General features: G+C 48.8%; 1 protein-coding gene across 4 annotated transcripts in view; it reads right to left on the reverse strand.

The window, feature by feature from the left end:
• Window positions 1-26358, reverse strand: part of ESRP1 (epithelial splicing regulatory protein 1) — a 395873-nt gene that overhangs the window by 133749 nt on the left and 235766 nt on the right. For 3 of the 4 annotated variants that reach the window (XM_078687020.1, XM_078687021.1, XM_078687019.1), the window contains exon 13: window positions 25217-25388. In XM_078687020.1, the coding sequence (XP_078543146.1) occupies window positions 25217-25388 (172 nt within the window). Of the gene's footprint in view, window positions 1-13982; window positions 14817-24453; window positions 25389-26358 lie in introns of those variants that run through there. The other variant, XR_013610504.1, reaches the window with a different exon arrangement.

The following is a 26358-nucleotide window of genomic DNA, read 5'->3' on the forward strand; positions in this document are numbered from 1 at the left end:
GAGAGGCCGCTATTCTGTCCATCGACGTGGAAAACGCCTTTGATATTGTGGGGTAGGACTACCTGCTAGTGGTTATGAGGCGCTTGGGTATGGGAGACGACTGAGTGGCGTGGGTGCGACTATTGTATACGCGCCCCACAGCCAGAGTCAAAACTGGTAAAAATATCTCACCACAATATCAAATAGGGCGAGGTACCCGACAGAGATGCTCCATGTCGCTGCTTCTATTCGCCTTGGCGATAGCGCCCTGGGCCTGGGCCCAGCTTACCTATGCCAAAAGCCAGCCCTGAGAAGAACCCAGGCCTCTATTCTAACCCTTCACTCGGGCGAGGAGATGTAGGGTGTAGTGATGCGTTTTACCTTTTTTTGCGCTTGGCTGCGTCCTCTCCTCCTATCCGGCAGTTTAGAGTGCTCACGCCCGCCACGCTGTTCCACAGGCGTCACTTGGTGTTTGGCTGGCGACAGTGGAACACGCTCGACGTTGCTCTGAGGAATGTATTGCTTGTCAATAAACATCTGTTCTTCTAATCCATCTGGTCTCCGGTGTCATCACTACATTTCTAGGCGACGAGGGTCAGCCATATGTAGTGACACCTGGGCGACGGAGAACGTGGACAGATGAGGATTTTGGCCACCCTTAACTGTCAGAAGGGGGAGCGGTCAACCAGGCTGTGGAAACCTGGCTGTTGCGCACAGAACAGAGCGAAAGAAAACGGCCGGCTGAAAAGGTGTTTCAGCGTGCTGATAAAGGGTACAACTTAGAGTTTCCAGGCGTTATCTCATAACTGTGAAAAACCGGGTGACTTAGAGCAAGAGCCAAAGATGGAAGCCACACAAAAGAAAAGTAAAGAATGCATCCATTTATCGCTTCACAATTGCACAGTGCTTAAATTGAGCCAGTGGTTTCCGGTGCTCTGCACCGGCACTCAATTGTCAACACCAGGGCTCGTAACAGTCTGCCACATTTTGGTGCTGCCTGTCTAATTGCACAACAACAGTTGTTTACTAATTCAATATACATTACAAATGACTATTGACTGCAGCCCAAACAGTTCTTATAGCTTTGGGGAGCTGGAATAATCTATATTGTCACACTTGTAAGGTGTGATTACTAGTAATTGTGTTGGTACTGCCATTGGTAGTGGTGACAGGGGCAATCTGTGATGCAAGCTGCAGTGGCCTCTTGACGAGGGCCCCCCGTACTTACTTATTTACAAATTAAGTACTGCAACTGCGCCTTGGACTTGAACACTTGCTCGGTGTGTCTTAGCGCTGAAAATAACTAGGGGACATTGAGTAAGATCCAGATATGAAACCCGAGTGCAGAAAAACACTAGAAAACAAACGCACATACAAAGTAAACCTCCAGTGAGAACGGTGTTAGAACTGGACTAGGAATTTTTTTTTCGACTCATTGGCTACCTCAAGCCTGCAGGCCTCTCAGAATCATACAATACAAAAGAGACAGTAGTGATGGCATAGAATGTCGCACTACCAATTGAACGCTTCTTTTTGAGTCTGATCAGCAAATAACTTTTTTAATTAAATCATTTCTGTCTTTCCCACACAGATATTAATTAAGGACGAGTAGAAGTTTCTACTAGACACTTTATTTCGGAAGTCTTAACGGGTACTGACTGTTTTACTTTGAGGTACTACTTGGCTATTAGTTTCTTCCATTTGTTGACACTCCTCTATTCATAATTACCTATATATATTTGTTTTCTTTGCCTCACAATATAGGCCCATGGGACCCTCATTTTGACTGTGGAGCTATTTATTGCGACCAACCATTATATTCTTACTAAATTGAAAATACACTTTTTGGGTAACTATTTTGCCAACCCTTCGTTCTAGAATTAATTTTTCATTAATAGAATTATAAAAGAATAGACTCAACTGGATATATTGTCCTTTCAGTTTCTTAGACTTAGAAATTCAGGAGTCTGAACTCATGACCCTGGCGATATTTTGATCACATCGAAAACGTCAGTCTTCTTGCTTTTCAAGGTATTATGATCATTCTCAATGTGCACCAAAAAAAACACTTGGGTGTGCTACACGCAGAAAAATGAAAGTTGTGCTGACATCAGGAATTTCATTTATCTTTTTGTTCTACAGATAATTTCATATCTCACCGATCTACAAGCTCAATAGGATGCATTCCATTTCGCTCATATCACGAAAGGTATTAATAGACCCTTACTTTTCTCCTCTCTCGCTCTTAAATTAGGGAGGGGGGTTACCTCAATTTTTCTCTTTCTTTTCCTCCAGATTTCCGCCATGCATGTTGCTTTCTGTTCTATTCAAGAAACTTATACCGATACCCTTTTCACGCTATCTTCTCAAAACCTATTTTAATTCCTGTTCACAAATCAATGTCTCAAGAACACTTTTTCACATTTCAGAGAACATCACTACTGGGCTTCTTTTCTGGTGATCGGCTATTAAAAGACTATTCTTTAAGTTTATTTGTTTTAACCAAATGCTTCAAAGATAACCAAAACCAGACTGTTCATTATTGCATTTCTTTGATTGCAGCCTTGAGGAAGTTACTTGTTGAGTAACGAAACACGTGTCAGCTGCCCATTGTATTTCCCATTTGGACATATGTATGAAAGAATTTCTACTATCAAAGTCTTGTAAAACTGTACCAGAAATCTTACGGGATGGACTAATTTGTTTACCAAAAAATTGATATTAAATTAACAAAGTCATCTGTTTGTCTTGGATGTTCTCTTCATGCTCTTATCTTTAGAACGATGCATTATAGCGGTTTGTCATTCATGGTTCTAGAATAAAGGTCATGTTAAGATAATTTCTCTCATGGTAGCACTTGCTCCCATTAATAACGCTTAATTGAGTGCCGAGGTATCACTGTGTAGTGGCCTCTCAGAATCAGTTTGCAGTGCACACACAGCCCTGCCAAGTACCACGCATCAGGCGTTAGAATAACGTATTTCAGTGTGGTGTTCCGAATCACCGTACTGAAATGCAAAGTCACACATAATAGTGCTCTGGCTTGACATCTGAGAATGTGCTATCAGTACCAATGGCAGAAAGCTGGCTGGCTTTCTGCTGCCTGCAAGCAGGCTGGGGGGCCTAGCTCAGCTTGCTCTGGGCTGGCTTAGGCAATGCACAAACAATGTAACAACATTTTCACCCACAGCATCAGATTCACTGAAGTCACTACTCGATGTGCCCAATAGGCTGGCCTAGCCGCACTTGGTGCAAGCGGGCGGCAGACAGTTCTGTTTAGCAGTGCACTCCCAGTGTTGTGCCAAGTGGCCATGACGATCCGCGGCCAGAGTGGAGGTGCTTCAGCAGCCATGGCAATGACACAGCATGAGTTATCGAGTCCTGGACCACGGCTGCAGCCCGAGAAGAGGGGGGGGTCGTGGCAGGCAGGCCCTTACCGCTCATAGCGCTGCTTGTTACTAGTAAGTGTCACTAGTACCTTCTTCCCCAATTTAATTTTAGCTTGTCATCATGAGCCAGCCTAAGTAAAGTTACATCTGAGCCTGAGGCCTCAGAGCCTGTAGCTCCTCTGTGACAGTCTGACTGGGTAAGAGCTCTCAGGTTGCCGCTGGGGCAGCGGTGCGCACCTGGGTCAAAAGTCATTGCACTAGTGACAAACCATTTCATTTTTATACCAAGGCACATTTGATGCCCTCAAATATCCCCCTTTGCAGGGGTTCTTCATTATCATATGTGATTGCAATCCAAGGCAATGAACTTGTTGATAAGGTAAGGAATCTATCACTAACGTGTCACTTTCAGATCAGGCTGACAATGGACCCCTGAACGAGTGAAGACATCAGCCAGCCCTGCCCTTTTACCAGGGAATAATTTACGCAAGCTGAGATATTGAGCCAGCGCTTACAATTTGGAGACCAAAACTACAAGTCCCAGAATGTAACTTGCTACTTATCAAAAAGGTGGGACTAGTTATTTGTGTCACTCATAGAATGGGGGTTTATTCATCAGCAGTGCAAGGACACAAATGACTTTACTGAACTTTACTTCTGGTCAACGTTTACCACAAGGTTCTTGATAAGGTTCTTGTTTTTTTATTAATTTATTTATTGGTATTTCAAACAAGAAACAAAGAAAAAACAAAGGACCAGCACAGGAATCAGGAGCATGAATCAGCGACACAGTAGTATACACATATCAGACCAATAAAAAGACATCATTTCTGAGACAAAAATCATTACTGCCATACAATAAAAGCGTAGTCACACCCAGTACACTCAGGCTTAGCCCACTAAGGGCTAATCAAACGTGGAGCCAAAACCCTTCCGAGGCCCTCTTGGCTAGCAATTACCTACTCGTCAGCATGAAGGGGCAACCCCACCTGTGACCTCCCTTCCGTCAAATTAGTGTCGGCCTCATGTGTAGTGGAAACGTCCCGATCAGACCTTTTCTCCAGGTACAGTGCCCAGAAGTTCTTGGGTCTATTGCGGGGGGGGGGGTGGCAGTAAGTCGCTATATAACTCAGTTTGTGTGCAGCAATAAAGCATTTCTTTAGCCCACTGGGAGAGCGTCGGAACCGGGCCTCGTATCCAGGAGAGAGCAACGCACCTCTTGGCAACAAGAAAGGCCATATCGACAAGCCTTCTAAGGTCCGTCGCAATGGTCCTAGAGTACCCCAATATAGCCAGCAGTGGAGCGGGGACCAGTGTAAGTGCCGTAACTCTATTGACTTCTCCATAAACTGCGCACCAGAAGTCAGATTCTCGGGCAGGACCAGGACCAGGACCAGGACAAATGTAAAAAATCAGCCACCTGTGCCCCGCATCTCTCACAGCAAGGGCTCTCTCGCAATCCGTATCGAAAGAGCCATTCTGGGGTATAATAAACCCCGTTTAAAAACTTAAAAGGCAACAACCGATGGCGTCCATTTAACGATATCTTTTTGATATTGGTGCAGCAGTATCGCCACGTTTCTTCATGTAAGTCAACAGCCAGGTCAGTCTGCCACGCTAGGCGAGGCTTAGTGTAATCCGTCGTAAGGTTCTTATTTACTGTAAGGTTCTTGATAAGTCTGTTAGTTTTAGACAGATATATGTGTACAGAATGTATAGTGTAGTGGCAGGTTTGGAAGTTTGGTGGTATCCCTTATTCTGAGTATTTCTTTCAGTATGGTAATCTAACAGAGGAAATATTCGTGTAGTATTCTTCCACCCTTATTGCCTTTTTTGTGAGACAATGGTATGTTCTAGGTCATTACAAACCAGATTCCCTGAGTGGCCAATCAGCTGGTTTTGACATCATAAGAAGGATATCTTGTTTCAAGCTGCTTCCTTGTTGTTCTGAGCAGTCCAACTATAGTAGTGAATGCTTTCACATCCTGGAGACTGGAGTGAAATAATGACCGAAATAATAATGAAAAACTTAAAATGTCAGCTCGGTATCATTGGTTTTAACATTTGAGAGAGCTAGCAAGCAGCTAAGCTTAAGTGACAATTCTTTTGAAAAAATGTCATTCTGTGTGCCTCAGCCTCTCACTCGTAAGTTACACTTGCCCGGTTCTGCGGCAGGCTGGGCAGCGCTCAGAGTCGGAGGGACAGCAGACTGTGGTGACCGTAATTATGATCATTTATTGGCAGCTGAGATCATCTGCACTGGCAAGAGGCTCTCACATCCTGCTTGGTACAGTCGGGTCCCACGTGCACTTGCATTTATGGTGCTTTGCAGCAGTTTTAAGATCTTCTTAGAGTTTCTGGTTGCTCAAATGGGTGTAATTTCTAGTATTTATGTGTGTCCCTTGTCTTCATGAGAAAGTGCCACTCAGTCGTTGAATGTCACTCATAATTACACTGGAATTATGAAAATGTCACACATCAGCAATCTGAAACCTTGGGAGCAATGCACACACACCCTCAGGGCAGGCCGAAGAGGTACCCTCATACAGCCTTGCAGCAAGATTTAGGAGCTACTGTGAAACCATGCATTTAACTTTATTGCTTTTCCCTGCCCCTGGATTTATATCAGATTTAACACTGTCCAAAGTTTGTTACCTTGCTTGGAGCTCTAAAGATAGGTGACCAGACGTCCCGGTTTTTCCCGAACGGTCACTATTTTCGGAGCAGTGTCCCGACACTTTGCTCCTAGTTACAGAAATGTCCCGGTTTTTATGCAGTGCCCGAGTTAAACAGAAATGTCAAGGTTTTTAAATATTGTCTCTCACTGAAACACTATTTAAAAACCGGGACATTCCTCTGCTCATTTAGCACAGGTGCTGAAACGGGTCTCTATTGGGCTGTCCATTTTTGCCCTCAGGATGAAAAAACAATCTTACTGCTGCAGCAAAACCTCCCTTCACTGCCTTCAAAGAGACCCATTATATTCTTTCACAGTCTCATCATTCCAGAACTGAAGCATTTTCAATGTTATGTACAACGAAGCCCAAGTTTGTTGCTTATTTATCTGATGCAGCTAAGAACAACTGACAAAACGAATAGTCCTGGCTTGTTGTAGGTGTAATGTTACATGCATTGCTGCAAAGGTTTCAGATTTCTATGTGTGACATTTTCATAATTTCAGAGTAATTACGAGTGACAATTTAACGACTGAGTAGCACTTTCTTACAATCAAAATCAAGATATTAAAACGAGGGAAACTTATAAATATCAGATATGACACCAATTTGAGCAACTAGAAACCAGGGCCGGACTATTCACCTAGCAGATCCCCTTCATCTCCCACTCTTAAGTCCTATCACCCGCTACCCTTCCGCAAGTGGTCTGACAAGTCCACCAACGCCTCTATGGAGTAGGCACACAATACAGGCGCAGTAGAGGAGGCTTCTATAAACCTGCTAAGTCCATTACATGAACCAAGTAGGCATTTTCCCATATGCGGCGCATTTATCGGGTCAGAATGGGTGGCTGCTCTTTTACTTACCTCACTGTTTGTGGGCCTGTTTCTAGGTCTGGTGGGCAGATGTCTGTGGTAGTACCAAAAATATTGCTTGCAGTAACCACAAATGCATCCAGTCGCCCATACCTTGTAAAATACATGTACAGCTTGTCTTTACAACTTCAAATGTGCCTTTATTTGCAAATGTAGGCTACTTTTATTTTGGTGCCCGGCCCTATTTTCTGTTCCAGCCAGATCCGTCTTGTGGCTCCACCCCACTGACTCCCAACATAGCACCTTGAACTTGAAGGCGCTTTGCATGAGCTGCTGCCGTGTTTTTAAGGGCATCCTTTGTGCTACGTAGGCTGGATATGTGATTTCACACACATTTTAAACCTGCAGCTCTTTATCTCTGTCTCACTTAACCTTCCAGGAACGGCTGGTGCCATGTTCTGCACGGGTGCAAAAACCATAGGTGCACAGCACGCTATTTAATACCACCTTATACATGAAAGGGTAAACTGGAGTCTCTGAAACCCCAAGTCCCCGCACGCACCAGTTAGAAACGAGGCAGGGAAACAGCAGTCTGCAACATGCCCGGTGTCTTGGTGCATTTACAGAGTGAAAACAAGGTGGCGCAGCGCTTTTTTGGGGAGGCCAGGCCGGTCTGCCCCCTCACGCCTGCTTGGGATTTACAAACAGGTGCTTAGAGCTCAATGGTGCAGGTCGCACGACCCACTTAAGCAATCACTTTAAAATGACCCAAACAACAAACGTGTGTGAGCTCAGACCAGCCAGAGGGGCTTCACATGCAAAGTCTTCCGTGAAGGCCGTCAGTCAGTCAGCGAGCCTGTTGATTCAGCACACACAGACACACACACACACTCCCGCCTATGTCCAATCAACAACCAATCCGCTCACTGACGCAAAGACAACAATGGGAGATCGCAGGCACTCATCCTTGAGGCACGACATTCCCAGACACCGTCAAGCGCCCCCGCCCCACTCTCGAGTGCTTCGGCGGAAGCCGGGTGTCCTGCTCTTGACGAGTCACAGCGCCTGCCGCCCGCTGTGAACCGACGTCATTGTAGGACGGAACCCGGACTGGCCGCACTTGTAAAATGTCCTCCCCGCTGTGGGCTTTCACTGGCTGGGGCAGATCTTCCTGCGGTTTAATTAAATAAGCAATTTACCATCAAAGCAGCCAGCTGCAGAGCACCATCACAATGTGCTCCACAAAGCGGGAAAAGAGACACAAACTGCTTCCCATATTCGATCTAAAATGTACTATGTTAACTCACAGGCTGTGAGAAGGGACCGAGCTGACCACTGTGTGATGCTGGTTATGCCCTTTAACACCCACTAAAACTCATATCCGTGCATATTTCTAGCTCACAGAGTACCACAGTGCAGCGGGTGTTGCATGCGCCCACGGAGCTCATCCGCCAGCCGACCATTCTGTCGAGAAATAGTTCCATCTTCAGCGCATGCGCACAGCACATATGAACTCAAAGCGTGTCAATGACCGAGCTAAGTCTGAAGAGAGCCCTTGCACCACTAGTAGAACCAGCTTTGTTTGTTTTGCTGCTAGAGCATTTTCTTCAAGGCATCCTCTTCAAACTTCGACACTGTTAACTTGGAAAGTTGAGTGATTGATTCTAAGTGTGGCACAGATATGGCATTTGGATGGAGCTCTTTCACCACTTGAGCAGAGGGAGTTTTTCCTGATGTTGCTGCTGCTGCTGACCTCTGCAGCAGGGGGTCATGAACCGTACAGTCTTACCATGCTTAGTAGGGTGAGGTTTGTAAAACTGCCTACAATTGGTTATCTTTTCCCTCTGAATGCCTTCATCCATGCAGGTGAACACCTCTGCAGAGTTCAGAATGCTCTGGGCTCCATGCCTTGTCAGATACTTATCCAGATCTACCCAGAACTGGGTAATTGCTTGTGCAAACCACTGTAGTGTACTGTTAATAATAAAAAGCAAAACAATATATATTTAAAAAAAGATGAAGCAAAATGCGAGACTATAGTATATCACGGAGGCTTTTTTTGGCTCTCAATGCACGCTCTCTTTTTGTCAGCAGACACACACATCTCTATTTCGAATAAGGCCACGAATCGTCCACACAAGGTTATATTTTTCTGTACTTGCGCTGCTCCCACGAATCAAGAGAAGGATATCAACTTAGTTTTCTGCTGGTTACTGCGCTCCGGCTGGCACCTAGACATAGGTTTAAGGCCTGAAGCCTGGCAAATGAAGGTCTGGAAAGAATGGGGACCCAGGACACAACAATAGGTTACATGTCACAGAAGAACCTTCACCCAGATCACCAGATGCGACTTACTGGAGAAACTGCCAGATTTAACCAGATCACACAATAGGGTGTAGAAAGGAGCTTACTCCCTTTGATGTGGAGGTTGAACTGTGGATCGACTCTAAGATTTAAATATCTCTATATGGGCACATTTAAATTTCTCTATATGGGCAAAGATGATAGCAGTAATCAGAAGGTCTGCACACCATTTTCCCCAAGACAAACTCCCCTGTTTCATGGCAGAATAAAGACTGTAGTCAAGACAATCCCCATCTATGTTTAACAAAAATACTGATGCATTTAAACAAAACCCGACCAGCTAAGTTAATCAATGCATATTTTCCATGTGTTCCAAGATGCACAATGATCCAGCAATCTTTACAGCAGCAATTGTTGTCTGGTGCACAGTTTGGCACCTGTAACTTACTGGCATACATATAAGGAAGGGAGAACATTTTCAGAAAGTGTTAAGTTCAAGGCAGTATTGAAAGTGCTTCCATATACTGCAGAAGACCATCTTCAGGCGTTGGCGCACTCAAAAACACTTCAGTCCATGTCATCTGTGAGTATTCCTGGGGGAAGAGTGCTCATGACGTCCTAGTCTTTTATTAGGTTTTATACAAAAAATCTACACAAACTGTGTTGAAAATAGAAATGGGGGAATTCCTTACATTAGAACTTTATATTTCAGAGCATGTTATAAATGTCTTAAAGTGTCAAGTCTGTTACGTTTACAGAAAGGTAAACATATTGCAGATCTGCAGACCTCAGTGTCCAAATAGATATGCATGGTGGGAAAACTACCAGCCAACCAGCTGTAGAAGGGACTAGTACATATCTCTTCCTTCTTTACCTTTGGGGCAGCGGTTATCAAGGGTGTTGCTAGAAGTACCAAAGAGCAAGCCAGGAGTAGAACCTTCTACCTCCACACGACAGGCTACGCACAATTGACATCCACTCCCAAGGCGTCTCAGTCAATGTGCCACACATGAAGGATTATCTCGAGATTCATAAAATATCTCTACATTTATAAAATATCCTACCACTTGTTCCCATTCCTTTGAGACACTTGCTTTGTAAACAGTGCTTTCCAATGATGTGTGGAGAACAAGGGTAGTTCTTGACCCATTTCAGGTCGACTCTGGTGCATTAGGTTTTTAGATTTTTCATATGTACTCTTAATTACTATCCACAGCCTGCAAATGATGTTCACACACTACGCAGATTGTAAGTATTTGAGCTGAAATGGTCTCAATGGCATGGACAGAACCAAGCACACACAAGGAGATGATGGACGGAGTGCTGAAACTTTTCAAACACTCACCCCCAGACGTGGACCCTTGCTCACTTTGCCACTGGGGTCATGTTAGCCTGGCTGATGAGGGGTGTTACCCCGAAACCGATCCCAGGATGCTTGTTTCCGGTTCAGGGAAGACCTGGCTTGGTAGTACGGGCTGAACTGTTCGCATGATATCTATATATATCTATATAATCTATCTATAGATATCTATCTATTTACAGAGAGAACAAGCATTTTTTGGTTTGCAAAAAAATGTCATAGAACTTATCATAAGTGATGTCATATGTGAAGTCATAAGCAGTGCAAGCGGAGGCACAAGCTATAATTACCTCTGCTAACTATAACTGGTGAATTTCTGCTTTTTCTTTTTTATATAGTTCAATCAATCAATCAATCAATCAAGTCATTTGTATAGCGCACTACTCACCCGTAGGGTCTCAAGGCGCTGGGAGGGGGGGGGTGCCGTTACTGCTCGAACAGCCAGGTCTTGAGCTTCTTCCTGAAGGAGAGGTGGTCTTGGGTCAGGCGCAGGTCGGACGGGAGTGAGTTCCAGGTCTTTGCAGCCAGGTGGGAGAAGGACCTTCCTCCTGTTGTCGCTCTTCGGATGCGGGGGACGGCGGCGAGGGCGTGGCTGGTTGATCTGAGGGGGCGCGTGGGAGCGTAGAAGTTGATCCTGTTGTTGAGGTAGCTCGGGCCTTGGTCGTGTAGGGCTTTGTGCGCGTGGGTGAGGAGGCGGAAGGTGATCCTCTTGTTGACCGGGAGCCAGTGCAGGTCTCTCAGGTGTCCGGAGATGTGGCTGTTTCGTGGGATGTCGAGGATGAGTCTGGCTGAGGCGTTCTGGATCCGCTGGAGTCTCTTCTGGAGCTTTGCGGTGGTTCCGGCGTAGAGGGCGTTGCCGTAGTCCAGTCGGCTAGTGACGAGGGCCTGGGTGACAGTCTTCCTGGTCTCGGTGGGGATCCACCGGAAGATCTTCCGTAGCATGCGCAGGATGTTGAAGCATGACGAGGAGACGGCGTTGACTTGTCTGGTCATGGAGAGGGAGGAGTCCAGGATGAAGCCCAGGTTGCGTGCGTGGTCCGTCGGTGTGGGTGCGGTGCCCAGGGCGGGGGGCCACCAGGAGTCGTCCCAGGCGGAGGGCGAGGAGCCCAGGATGAGGACCTCCGTCTTGTCTGCGTTCAGTTTCAGGCGGCTGGTCGTCATCCATTCGGCAACCTCTCTCATCCCTTCGTGCAGGTTGGCTCTGGCGGCGTCGGGGTCGTTGGTCAGGGAGAGGATCAGCTGGGTGTCGTCGGCGTAGGAGATGATGTTCAGGTTGTGTTGGCGTGCGATGGTCGCGAGGGGGCTCATGTAGACGTTGAAGAGGGTTGGGCTCAGCGAGGATCCCTGGGGTACGCCGCAGATGACTTCGGTGGCCTCTGACTTGTACGGTGGTAGACGGACTCTCTGTGTTCTTCCGTCGAGGAAGGAGGTGATCCATTCCAGTGCCTTGTCCTGGATTCCGATGTTGCCGAGGCGCTGTACTAGGGTGCGGTGGCAGACTGTGTCGAAAGCCGCGGAGAGGTCCAGGAGGATGAGGGCCGCTGTTTCCCCGTTGTCCATCAGAGTTCGAAGGTCATCGGTGGCGGCGATGAGGGCGGTCTCGGTGCTGTGGTTCGCTCGGAAGCCAGACTGTGAGGGGTCGAGGGATCCATTCGTCTCGAGGAAGGCGGCCAGTTGTTTGTTGACGGTCTTCTCGATGACTTTGGCCGGGAACGGGAGGAGCGAGATGGGACGGTAGTTCTTGAGGTCGGTGGGGTCTGCTGTGGGTTTCTTGAGAAGGGCGCTGAGTTCGGCGTGCTTCCAGCTCTCCGGGAAGGTGGCGGTGCTGAAGGAGGTGTTGATGATGTCCCGCAGGTGGGGTGCGATGACAGCGTCGGCCTTGTTGAAGACGTGGTGAGGGCAGGGGTCGGTCGGCGATCCGGAGTGGATGGAGTTCATTGTGCGGATGGTGTCTTCGGTGCTGATCGGAGTCCAGGTGCGGAGGGTGGTGGTGGGTGGCGTTGTTGCGGTTGTGGCTTCCGTTGGTTGGTTGCTGAAGCTGTTGTGTATGTCCGCGATCTTGTTGTGGAAGTAGGACGCGAGGGAGTTGCAGAGGTCTTGCGACGGGGTGATGTCGTTGTTTGCGGCGTTAGGGTTGGAGAGCTCTTTCACGATGTTGAAGAGTTCCTTGCAGTTGTGTGCGTTGTTGTCCAGCCGGTCCTTGTAGGTATTTTTCTTGGTGGCGCGGATCAGTTGGTGGTGTTTCCGGGTGGCGTGCTTGAGGGTGGTCATGTTGTCCGTGGTTGGTTCCCTTCTCCAGGCTTTCTCGAGGGCTCGACAGTTCTTCTTGGAGCTCTTGAGTTCGTCGGTGAACCATGGTGTTTTTCTGCTGCAGGGTCCGCTGGGTGGGGTTCTCAGAGGGGCGAGTTCGTCTGCGCAGTTGTTGATCCACATCGTGAGGTTGTCAGCGGCCTGGCTGGGGTTCGCTGAGCTGGCGGGAGGGTGCTGGCTCAGGGAAGCGGTGAGCTGGTCGGCTGTGATCTTGTTCCAGCTTCTTCGGGCAGCCTGTTGCTGGTGGTGGTGGATCGTCGTTCTTTTGAAGGTGAAGTGGACGCAGCTGTGGTCCGTCCAGTGGAGTCCTGTTGCGTGGCTGAAGGTGACGTCTTTGCTGGATGAGAAGACTGCGTCGAGTGTGTGTCCGGCGAGGTGGGTGGGGGAGGTCACCAGTTGCTTGAGTCCGAGGTTGGCGAGGTTGTCGAGCAGGCTGATGGTGTTGCGGTCGCTGTTGTTCTCCAGGTGGAAGTTGAGGTCCCCCAGGAGGATGTAGTCGGCGGAGGGGAGGGCATGCGGGCTGACGAAGTCGGTGATGTCCTCGCTGAATCGTGTGCGTGGTCCCGGAGGTCGGTAGATCAGGGTGCCTCTGAGGGTGGTCTTCGGGTCGGTGTGGATCTGGAAATGCAGGTGTTCAGCGGTGGTTAGGGTGTCGTCGGTGTTGGTCGTGATGCGGATGGTGTCTCTGTGGATGATGGCGATGCCTCCTCCCGTCTGGTTGTCGCGGTCTCTTCGGATGATCTTGTAGCCCTCCGGGATGGCGATGGCGATGTCTGGGGCTGAGGAGGCGTTCATCCAGGTCTCGGTGAGGAAGGCAACGTCAGGGGCGGTGGTGTCGAGGAGGTTCCAGAGTTCTACGGCGTGTCTGTGGACGGAGCGGGTGTTGAGCAGGAAGCACTTGAGGTGGTTGCTGCTGATGTTCGGCTTGGCGAGTGCTGGTGCAGGGCAGGTCCGGATGCAGGTGAACCTGCAGGCGTGGCAGCTGAAGGGTCCGTGGGTGTGCTTCGGGGCGGCTTGGTGACATCCTGGGGTGCGGACGGCGTTGAGTGCGAGGAGGTCCGCGGCGTTGTAGGTTCGTCGGGTCGGCTTCCGTCGGTGGGGACCAGGGGTCCTGGCACTGGGCGCGGTCCAGGCGCGGACGGGCGCAGACGTCCAAAACGTTAATGTTGTCACTGACACATTTACCTAGCTACAACATTACTTTTACCTTTGTCTTTTTCAATGAAAACAATACATCAGCGCATTTCGTGTGAAGCCCAACATACATCCACCAAATTTAGTACCGGTCCGTATACTGGCGCCCTCCCCAAGCAAAGTGTTGTCATCGAAGAAGTCATTTTAGATGTCCTCAATGATGTCCTTGAACAGGTCATGTGTGATGTAATATGTGAGGTTATAAGCAATGCATGGCAAGGGTGCAAGTTATAGTTACTTAAGTTAACTGTAACTGGTGAATGTTGGTGTTTTTTTAAAGCTTAAAATGTTACATTAAAACAGACATTTTCACCTAAATAGAACATCATTTTAACCTCTGTTTTTTTCAGTTCATATCTACTTTTATTTTTAAACGTAAAGTAAGATTTTATTATCATTGTGTTGAATGAACTCCTTGCCTATGGCCTAATCCCCTTTGTGCAGCCATCCCCTCCCTTTTGCCCATGGCCTTCGGCTGTGCACACTGTGGAGTTGGCCGCAGGGCCTACCCACCCACAGTAGTGCATGGCCATAGGTGCCAGTACACGGCCAACCCACCACAGTCACTCATGTCCTTCCTTTTGGGAGTGGGTGTATGGGGGGGGGATTGAGGGCTGCCACCATCCAGTGGGACCTCACGGGAGCCAGTGCAGGCTTGAATGTTCCTACGAGTCTTGCTGGGGTAAGTGGGTCGCACTGACTCCCACAAAGTCCCCTCTGGGTCCTTCCTACCCCCTTACTAAGTCCAGGAGATCAGAGTATCCCTACCCTGCCCCCTTATTAATGCCTCCTACGTTTTCCTGCGAAAAAAGAGAACAAGGGAAACCCTACTCACAACGGAACCAGGGCAGTGCGTTTATATAGAAAAACAATGGTTCCTGGGGGGCGCTAGGTGGCGCCAAACCAAGATGGCCGAACTTGTGTGAGGCTCCAGCCAGACCGAGCGCAATCACACGATCCTTCATCATCCTTCATTGTCAATTCGGCCTGAAACACACCTCATATTGTGCCCGAAGCCGAGACGAACTCAGCGGTGCCTGGATTATTCAAAACGGACGTCGGGAGCTGGTGTTCCGGTGCGGTGTCTCCTGAGCCGGTCGCTGGTGCTGGAGCAGGGACTCGCTGACGGTGGGCCGGACTACCAGGAAAGACCGGGGATATTGGGCCTGCTCGCGGCGGCCGGAAGATCTCTCCTGCCCTGCATCCCTCAGCGCGCCCCGGCGCTTGTCTGCTGCCTTCGGGGGTGAACTCCGAACGACGGAAGAGGTACATGTGCCCTGCTGCCCCTACCCTGTGTCATCGGAGACCCTGACTGCCTTTGGGCCCGCCACACGCTGCGCCCCCGGGGCCTCCATTAACGGCCTGATTCCCGTGAGCGGCGGAGTCCGGAGGGGACACACACCGCGCCGGCTGCGGCGAGCCGGCCCCCCCCCCTCTGCGGGTCTCTTGCGACTGCGTCGCGGCCCCCACCCAGGGCCGCCTGAACAGCCTTCACTTCGCGCTGCTACCTGCGGCCTACCGCTCCGGGGCCGGCCGGGCCCGCCTGCACTCCGGGGCTTCCACGTGGCCCAGATCAACGCTGCCTGCTTCACCTGACCGCCCCCAGGGCCTCCATAGACGTCCTTACCCCCGTGGGTGGCGGAGTCCGGGGTAGACACACGCCGGGCCGGCTGCGGCGAGCCTCCCCCCCTCCCCCCCTCGCCCGCACATCGGAGCTTCCACGAGGCCCACGTTGGCGCTGCCTGGTTCATCTGCCTGCGACGCAGCTGCCGCCCGGAGGCCCTGCACCCGTCGGCTCGCCTTTGGCCTCGGAGGGCTCGAGGGCCCCTTCTGGCCTAGTGTTTTGAACTTGAGGTCTCCACGCCTGCCGACTGCGACGCTGCGGCCGGATCACTGCACTCCGGCTCCGCACTCACAGGCCCAACTCTGACCATACCGGGGGGCACTGGAGCCGAGCACGGACGGGGTGACACGGACGTCCATCTCGCGCTCGCTCTGGGCCCCGAGTGACACTGTGCGTTCAGGACTCCAGTTGGCCTGACTCTCCGGGGCCTGTGGTGCGCCCGGGTTGAGGGCTCCGCAGCTCCATCAGCACCTCCGGCTCCAGCTTGGCCTCCTCCTGTCTTCACCCCGCGCCCTGGCTTCCTCCTCCGTCGCGGCGGCGCAGACTCCTCGGCGCGAAATGGGCCGCAATGACGCCAGACAGTCAAAAATTCCCTTTGAATCCAAGAGGACGACCAAGCCGCCGCAGGAGAGGGAGGACAGCCCCACTGCCTCTGCCCCCCAGGATGAGGACTGGAAATCACTCCACAATTGATGGCAAGATAGACACCATCAATTCACGAATGGACAGCGTTGTGGCGAAACTTGAGCAACATGACACGCGTCTCAAGGAAGCAGAGGACAGGGTCTCTGGGCTGGAAGATGGTGCTACAGCTACTGGCAGACAGGTCACACGGATGGACAGGCTACTGAAAATAATAGCTGACAAGAATGAGGATTTAGAAGCAAGGTCCAGGCGCAACAACGTCCGCGTCCTTGGCCTTGCGGAATCCACCAACACCGGAAAGATGGAGATCTTTATTGAAAACCTTCTTGTGGAATTATTTGGTAAGGAATCCTTCTCGCCGCACCTCATAGTGGAAAGAGCCCACAGATCCCTCGCTGCCAGACCCCCCCCCGGGTGCTCAACCGCGACCCGTTATCGCCCGCTTCCTCAATTACAGAGACAGAGATGCGGTGCTGCGCCGGGCGAGGGAGGTTGGAACAGTTACCTATGGCAATACAACACTTTCCTTTTTCCCTCACTTCACCCCTTCAGTCCAAGAGGCCAGACGCAAATTCGCCGGGGTGAAAAAGAAACTCCAATCTCAGGAAATCCCATACGCCATGCTGTATCCAGCCAAGCTGAAGATAACACACCGGGGCTCACAGCATTTTTTTCAAAATCCGCAACAGGTGGAAGACTTCCTAAAACTCCTCAAAAAAGACCGCGTCAGGGAAGACGCAGACTCACGACGCTCTAGGTCGCCATCCCCGATGTCTCAACAGGAGTGACGGACTGGGCTGTCATCATGTTCTCGCTAAAACAGAACTCTGCACGTGGACAGACCGGTCCCTGCTTTCACGGTGAGGTACATGTACTGCTTTAAGCCTAACTGGCCTGTAATTGATACTGCGCTCGGTCGCCCACCTCCGTCCCGCACAGGACATCTAGGATCTCACCTGGCGTCCAGCGGGAGGAAGTTAGGAGGTGGTTGGCAGGTCTGGGGCCCCTAGATCACCGTCCCCAATGGGTGATCCCCTACAAACGTTTGCCTTATTCTTAGTTTTGGGGTGGTTAATAGTTGGGTGGGGGGTGGGAGACTTGGATGCCCGGCCAGTTGGGGATGCCGGTGTGGGTGGGTCTACTCTCCGATTGCTTACTGAGGCAGCGTATGCTATAGTCACACGGTATATTCATAACATGTCTCATGCTGCAACTGTACTGTTTCACCGGCCTGTTGGGGTTGCCGGTTGGGTTGGTCATCTTAACTGTTATAGTCCCGCCGGGGTAGCCGCTGCGGGTTTCCCGGGGACGGGGGGAAATTCTGCGAATAATGTGATACACGAACTTCTTGGTGTTGCTGATGTGTGCTGTTTGGGACAGACTGCCAAATGCCTGTGCAATGTTCTCCTTATGTGGAAGGGATGGGTGACGTGAGTGACTCGCAGCCAAACCAACAATTGCGTCTTAGCATGGAATGTGCGTGGGCTGAACGACCCGAGGAAGAAACGACAGATCCTGGGGTACTTGGATAGACATGGAGTATCTGTTGCAATGTTACAAGAAACTCACCTGGTGCCGACTACGTCCCCATTATTTGCCTCCCGCTGGGCCTCATGCAGGGTGTTTTCATCGTATTCAAATTACTCTAGAGGTGTCACGATACTGGTCAAGAAAGGCTTGGGATTTACCCCATTTGGCACCGAAATGGACTCCAATGGCAGATACTGCATGGTTTGGGGGAGGTTACACTCTCACACTGTCCTACTTGCTTGCTACTATGGGCCCAACATAGACGATCCGGCTACACTCCTCACTCTGTGGGGTAAGATACAAACCCTTGGCATGTCCTATGTGATCCTAGGTGGAGACTTTAACACTGCACTGAACCCTTCAGTGGACAGATCTCATCCCCATTCTACCCATTACACCCGCACACAACGCGCCTTACAGAGCATTGTGGAAGACCACCACCTGACTGACTCATGGAGGCACTCACACCCATCTATCAGACAGGGCACACACTTCTCCGCAGTCCACTCCACCTGGGCGCGAATTGACTATGTCTTTCTCTCTGCTGGTCTTACCCCATGGCTAATCAAGACACAACACCTAGCCCGCACCTTCTCAGACCACGCGCCCGTCCTTCTAGCCCTGCGTATTCCCCTTGATGTTTCCCCTTACCTGAGCTGGCGCCTTAATCCCGCGCACCTAACCGACACAGGCTTTAAAGCGGACCTAGAGCAAGACATAACAGAATTTTTTGACCGCAATGTCACTTCAGTCTCCAGTCTCACTACGGTCTGGGAGGCATTCAAGGTCACTGTGCGGGGCTGGTGCATCTCCAAAGGGGGAGGAGTCCTTAAATCCCTACGAGGTGATCTGCGAAAACTTGAAGTAGAAATAGGCAATCTGGAGAGGGATATATCCCTAGGATTGGGGGGACACATAGCCGGAGCTCGAATACGGGAAAAAATTAATGAATATGCTGAGGCAGCCGATAAAGAATGCAAATTTCTGGGGAAGCCCTTCACAGCGCGTACATATGGAGAAGGGGACAGACCGGGCAGAGCGCTCGCAACAGCAGTTAGACCACCTAGACACAATAATTATGTCACCACACTCCTCGATAGTCAAGGCACACCCCAGAGAGACCTCCCTGGACAGCTCCGGGTCCTAACCAGCCACTACACTGAGCTCTACACCTCCCAAAGACGTGTAGCGCTTGATCTGCCCAACTATCTTGATGACACTGCAATAGCTTGGCTCGGCCCAACCCAACAGAAGTTCCTCCACCTGGAGTTGGAGGTAGACGAAATTAAAGACGCAATTATGTCCATGAAATCGGGCAAGGCCCCAGGCTCAGATGGCCTACCGATAGATTTCTATAAAACCTTTATACACCTACTGGCCCCGATTCTAAAAAATGTATACTACTCTGCCCTTGAAGACGGCATTTTACCACCCAGTATGCGTGAAGCCCTGATTGCCTCCCTGTTAAAGCCTGGTAAACCACCAGAACACTGCGATTCGTACAGGCCTCTTTCATTATTAAATACTGACGTTAAAATACTAGCAAAGGTCTTGGCGACTCGTCTGAACCTATTGATGGAGCGGCTGGTCCTTCCGGACCAGGCGGGCTTTGTCCCGAACCGCGCCACCTCTCACAACCTCCGCACCCTTCAGGCAGTGCTACAGGATATAGACCCCAGGTGCGAGGCAGCAGCGGTCTTTCTTGATGCCACAAAGGCTTTTGACTCCCTAGAATGGGACTATCTGCTGGCGCTTCTGGAACGCATAGGCACCCCCTTCAACTTCATTGATTGGATCCGCCTGCTATATCACAAACCACAGGCTGCGGTCCTATTAAATGGGGCCCGTTCAAAACCATTTGAGATTCGCAGAGGCACTAGACAGGGGTGCCCTCTCTCCCCGGTCCTTTTTGCAATAGCGATTGAGCCTCTAGCGGCCAAACTCCGGCAACACCACAATCACCGATCCCTCATCTACCCGGAAAGGCAACTACTCATATCATTATATGCTGATGATATGACTTTCTATATCCATAAACCACAAGAAAATTTGAATCCAATCTTACGTGAGATAACTAAATTTGGCGCCATCGCGGGTGTGCAGATAAACTGGGCAAAGTCGGCCCTATTTCCCCTTACGGACAAGACTCAGAAGTTCCCTCTCGACTACCCGCTTATGTGGGAAGACGATGAACTTAAAAATTTAGGGATCAATATCACTAGGAATCGGGAAACCCTTATACGTGCTAATTACGGCCCTGTTATGGATAAATTGATTGGTAGCGTCACTAAATGGATACACCTTCCCCTATCTATGGCGGGACGTATCTCCTTAATTAAGATGGTGGTACTCCCGAAGTTGCTATACCTCTTTACCAATATACCTTACAACCCGGGTGCGCATTTCTTTCGGGCCCTGGACTCCCAAATGTCTAGACTTATTTGGGGAGGGAAGCAGGCTAGAGTCGGACTAAAAACTCTCATGCTCCCCTACCATCAGGGTGGATTTGATGTGCAAAATTTCCGCCTCTACTATGACTGTGCGCAAGGCCATTTTGCCGCGTACTGGCTCCACCCTCCTCCTTTCATGGCACACCTGGCTGTGGAAGATGGATACATGCGGCCTGAAAAACCCTCGGGCTATCTATATACGGCCTCCCGAGTGATTGATCGCGACCCCACGACGGTGGACTGCACTGTGCAGGCTTGGCGCCGGATAATGGCCCGCATGGGCATTACTATCCTATACTCCCCCCGCATGCTCTTAGCACATGACCCTAGACTGAGCGTTGCCGTCGAAGAACTCGGTCGCAAGCTGCTTACTAAATTGGCGCTAAGCACGTGGGGAGATTTGTACATACAGGGCCGATTCCGGTCGGCTGCGCAATTCTTTGGGAAGCACGCACCTTCAATCATGGACACATTCCTTTACACGAGATTGCGGCAGAATGTCCGTGCGGTCACCCCAGACTTCCCTCACGAGCCGGAAATCGTGGCCCCCTTACACGCTCTTCTACTTTCTGATACCCCGACACATGTAGTCTCCATGCTGTACAAGCAAGCGTATGCGGCCCTCAACCCCCGTCCTCTCAGAGCTAGACAGGATTGGGATGCTGACCTCGATGCCCCCCTCTCGGACGAACAATGGGAGGAAAGCTGCTCACACACGAATGCAGTAACGGGCAATGCCCGCCTTAGTCTGGTTCACTTTAGATTCCTGCTCCGTATTTATCATACCCCCGCCAAATTGTACCGTTTCGGTTTACGTGCAGATGACAGGTGTCTTCGATGCAAGAGGGCTGGTGCTGACTTCCTTCACCTGGCCTGGACGTGCCAGGATGTGGCATTGTACTGGGTGGAGGTGTTTCAAGCTATGTCCGAGATGGTGGGCGTGGCGGTCGCCCCCTGCCCCAAAATAGCCCTATTGGGCCAATCTTTTCCGTCGCTCAAGACGCACCGGAAATTCTTCGCGCTGGGATTCTTACTGGCAAAACGCCAACTAGCTTGCAGATGGGGGCGCGGACGTGCCCCCAAATTCAAGACTTGGCTATCTACTATGTCTACTTGGCAAGATCAACTAAACAATTACGCTGACTTGCTACCCCACCAAATGCGCCCCAAGGACTTGTGGGGCCCCCTTACCGCTTACCTTCTCCGGACTCAGGAGGAGGACCAGGAAGCTCCGAGCCGACAAGAGTCTCCGGCTCGCTCGGACCCCCCGAACACGCACGGTGGCGGCCTGTCCCCCGTTGAATCATCCCCATTGGACCTCCCCTTCCTCCCCTCCCCTCCCCACATACCCCCCCGGCCTACTCACCACCGCGCTGCCAGTATACCGAGTTAATTGTGGCCAGTCTGGAGATGGGAGGCGTAGCCTTAGTAGCGACTCCCGGGATGGATCCTGATTCCCCTTCCGATGTGGAACGTGTGGAGGCCTCCTGACCGTTCTCCCATCCCCTATTGGGACAATAGCCCACAAGCGCAGGCATTGCGGTCGCGCGATATAGGTACAGACAGCACACTTTTCAGTCAGCACTTACGTTTCCAAACTACACTCCCCCCGTCCCTACACCTGTTCCCAGTAACTATAAGGTTGCAGAGCAGTCCAGATCCGACACCGACCTACTCTAATGCGGGAACACTACGCTCAACTGCTCTGCCCCGTACATACCTCTGCAACACACAATACATCTGGTGTCCACGGTTTAGGATACATTGGTTTTCCCCGAGATTCAATCTGAGAGTTGGGGGGGAGGGAGTGGGAGGGGGGGTGAGTTACACGGAAAATGACCTCAGCTGTTACACGTTCATTCTGAAAACTCACAAGTGAAGCTCGACACAGTATGACGATTTATAATATGTCTTTTCTCATATTACAACGCGGCCGGCCCGGATGGGTTGTAGGCTACACGCTGTGTTAATTATTTGCACTTCTCCACATCGTCATGGCAATATTGACTCCAGTTACTGCTGCCGGCCTTCACACAAGGTTGTAGGCGTGAAGCTGTGTATTAATCACTTGCACCAAATAAAGGTCTTTAAAAAAAAAAAAAAAAAAAAACAATGGTTCCTATGGCATATTACTTTTTTGCTACTTAATAAATATATCAGGCTCAATAGCAATTCAATCATTAGAGGGAGGGTGGCAGGAAAAAGAGAGACACACAACTGTACCAGTTCAAGATATTTTCTTATATTTCAAATTGACAATGAATAATGCTTATAATTTAGCTGCGACATATATATACTATACAAAGTGCAATGTGTCCCAAGTGATTTAGTGAGCGAAACAAAAACGTGTACAATTAAGTGAACTATACAAGTTTCAGCTGTGACTATTTACAAAAAAGGAAACTAGACTCAGAACAAATTGTTTCAACCAATGGTTATACAGCTACTATACAATTATAGGAACTGTGTTAGTCTGGTTAGTTTCCTAGTGCGTCGACGGCGTTTCGACCCTTAGAATAGGGGTCTCGTCAGGACTGGGCAGTGAGGGACATCTACAAAAATGAAAAATATATGTAACTATATGTATAATCGCCATGAATATTAAGTATTCACGCGAAGGGTAAAAAAAAATTACCTTGCACCAGGGTATTCATAGCCCATGCGTGAAGAAGTAAAATAAATTTACTTACAGTGAACCCGGCCGGGCACTGTCGAGAAGTGGACAAACCATGAATTAGTGACGTGCATTGGAATATAGACTCGACAATCTAAAACAGGACTAGTATATCCATACAACTTACCACTGTATATGACAGCTGGTAACGTGTCCTATTTGGAGTTTCCCGGTCAATGCCATTACGGCGCAAAGTATCCAGGGATTATCTAGGGTGAAAAACGCTATCGTAAAGGGATAGTCCAAATATGCAATAATTTCAAGAGTACACTGAATGCAGTGGTTCTCTTCTTCGTACCTTTGCGTATTCGTCGTATATGTTCATACAGGTTGTATTCACATAATTCACCTTGGCTCTATTGACGGAGAAACTGACATTCGTAGTCCTCATGGTCAATATATACACACGGTGCAATTGCACGCATAAACAATAGACTACAATTATGGACAGCCGGTACTGATTGCGATCACGCTCCCATTTTGAATCAGTCTAACATTTCGACCCAACACATTAGTATGAGGACCGGAACTCTGCAAACATCCGCCAGTCCTCTTTCTACCTTATATTTTTTCTACACACGTCGCATATCACGTTATAACCGTGATGACGTTGCACTGCGCGACACAAACTTTGTATTATACAAACGATCGGAGGTAGCCATCGAGCTGAACGACGAATACGCAAAGGTACGAAGAAGAGAGCCACTGCATTCAGTGTACTCTTGAAATTATTGCATATTTGGACTACCCCTTTACGATAGTGTTTTTCACCCTAGATAATCCCTGGATACTTTGCGCAGTAACGGCATTGACCGGGAAACTCCAAATAGGACACGTTACCAGCTGTCGTATACAGTGGTAAGTTGTATGGATATACTAGTCCTGTTTTAGATTGTTGAGTCTATATTCCAATGCACGTCACTAATTCATGGTTTGTCCACTTCTCGACAGTGCCCGGCCGGGTTCACTGTAAGTAAATTTATTTTACTTCTTCATGCATGGGCTATGAATACCCTGGTGCAAGGTAATTTTTTTTTACCCTTCCCGTGAATACTTAATATTCATGGCGATTATACATATAGTTACATATATTTTTCATTTTTGTAGATGTCCCTCACTGCCCAGTCCTGACGAGACCCCTATTCTAAGGGTCAAAACGCCGTCGACGCACTAAGAAACGAACCAGACTAACACAGTTCCTATAATTGTATAGTAGCTGTATAACCATTGGTTGAAACAATTTGTTCTGAGTCTAGTTTCCTTTTTTGTAAATAGTCACAGCTGAAACTTGCATAGTTCACTTAATTGTACACGTTTTTGTTTCGCTCACTATATCACTTGGGACACATTGCACTTTGTATAGTATATGTATGTCGCAGCTAAATTATAAGCATTATTCATTGTCAATTTGAAATATAAGAAAATATCTTGAACTGGTACAGTTGTGTGTCTCTTTTTCCTGCCACCCTCCCTCTAATGATTGAATTGCTATTGAGCCTCCTACGTTTTCCTGACACGTATGTTAAGCTCCGAGTAAGCACTGCAACCTATTACGCACTGGCTGGCCTTTGTAAACCTAACCGTTTGCATTGATGTATATTAATATATGCCTTTTATGAGTGACCAGTTTTCAGACGAAATACTGTAACCGATTTGAAAAAAGTATATCTGCATATACATTTACCAACAAAGGTACCCCTAAATTTACATGCAACTTATAGTTACTACTAATTCTGTAACTCAACACTCGTGCTGTAAAAAAAAGGAACCGAAAATGTGTATTCACATAGGACAGTGGAAAGCCAGAGATATGATATAGTCATTCCATGGATCATATGCAGTGAAGCATTAGTTAAACATCCATGGTTTCCTACTTGTCGTAGAAAACACAGCATCTATGGAAACCTAGGAAAACGGGGCCTGGAATTCACCCCACATACGTGACAGCCTTTTTACAACTCACATATAAGAAAAACAATGGTACATCTGAACGTAAATGGGCGTATATGTTGACCAGACAAAAAAACGTAGACATCTGTCTGGGTAGGCTTTTTTATCTCATCATAGGTATAGGCCGTCTAATTCTATGCTGCCAGTTAGTTACATATTGTGGTATATTTAGTGCTCCATGGCCATCGAATGACATTCCAAAAGCTAGAACTCGACAGGTGCAGCCGGGGTACGAAAGGCGAGGGGAGGAGAAAACGAGATGCTACGAACCAGGAGGTGTGCACCTGGCCCGCTTTCTGTGGTTCCCCGGTCCTTACCTGGGGTAGAAGGCGGTGTAGTTCATGAAGAGCTGGGCGCCCCCTGGGTAGTACGCTGTAGTAGGCTGTAGAGTTCGAGGGTTCAGAAACAAAGAGGGCTGATACGGTCCTGTCGTCTCCGAAGGCATAACTACTGGCTGGGCTGATAAGGCGTATGAGGATGGCGTGAGGCCTACAAAACACAGAAAACAGGCAACAGGTTAGCTTCACAACAGCGCACAGTATACGTAGAGCACACCCTTGCATTGCCACATGACTGCAGAAAACCACCTTTCTTTAGAGGCCCATCTAAGTGCATTAATACTTACAAGGAAGTTCCATAATATAAAACCTATATCAGTATATAAAGACAAGGGACTGATGTGTCAAAGTTATGAATATAAGAAAGAATACAGGAAAGCAGTAAGATTCAACCAAAAGGAAAAGAGCTGAAAAGTTTGATATTTTTGGAAAATGCCATGGCTCCTCTTTACTAATTGCATTAGATGATCCAGCTAACATTTAACCTGAAATATTACTAGTTTTTGTTTTTATACCTTTGAACACATAAAAGTAAAATGAGATCTGAAGGCCTCCATGTAACATACCGTTCCACCACATCCTGCTTCTCTCCTGACAGTTATGCACTGGTTGTCGTTAAGGTGCATTTATTTTGTCTCTCCTAGCAGTTACCCACAGGGCACCCCAGAGTCCCATTATTTTTGTACTTTTCCCTTATTGCATGCCCCAGGTCATATTTGTTTTTTACCCTCATCTCCCTTATGGCAGGTATCCTCTGCTGTAAGATCAAGTGCCAATAATGCTCTCTGTTCTGTCACCCACTGATCAATTATCCGAGGTTCTTGGGTACAAGCTATTTGTGTAGTAAGTATCTTACTGCATCCCCTACAGAATGAATGTAATATGTGTAGCTCTCTTGCTAAAGTGCATCAGATTGTGGTGCGGTCTTCCTTCTGATTCCAGAACTCTTCGTGAGTTATCACAATATTGTTCTTTGAATGATTAGTCAATTGAAGCTTCTCCTGCTGAGTCTGTGTTTCCACTGACAAGGAGTTCTTGTACTTCATTTTCATCTTGTAGGAAAAGTTATACTCAATAAAGTATACCTTTCCAACTAACATCAGTTTGTTCACATGGGCACC

This window comes from Lissotriton helveticus, chromosome 4_1 (assembly GCF_964261635.1).
Source record: "Lissotriton helveticus chromosome 4_1, aLisHel1.1, whole genome shotgun sequence".
NCBI lineage: Eukaryota > Metazoa > Chordata > Amphibia > Caudata > Salamandridae > Lissotriton > Lissotriton helveticus.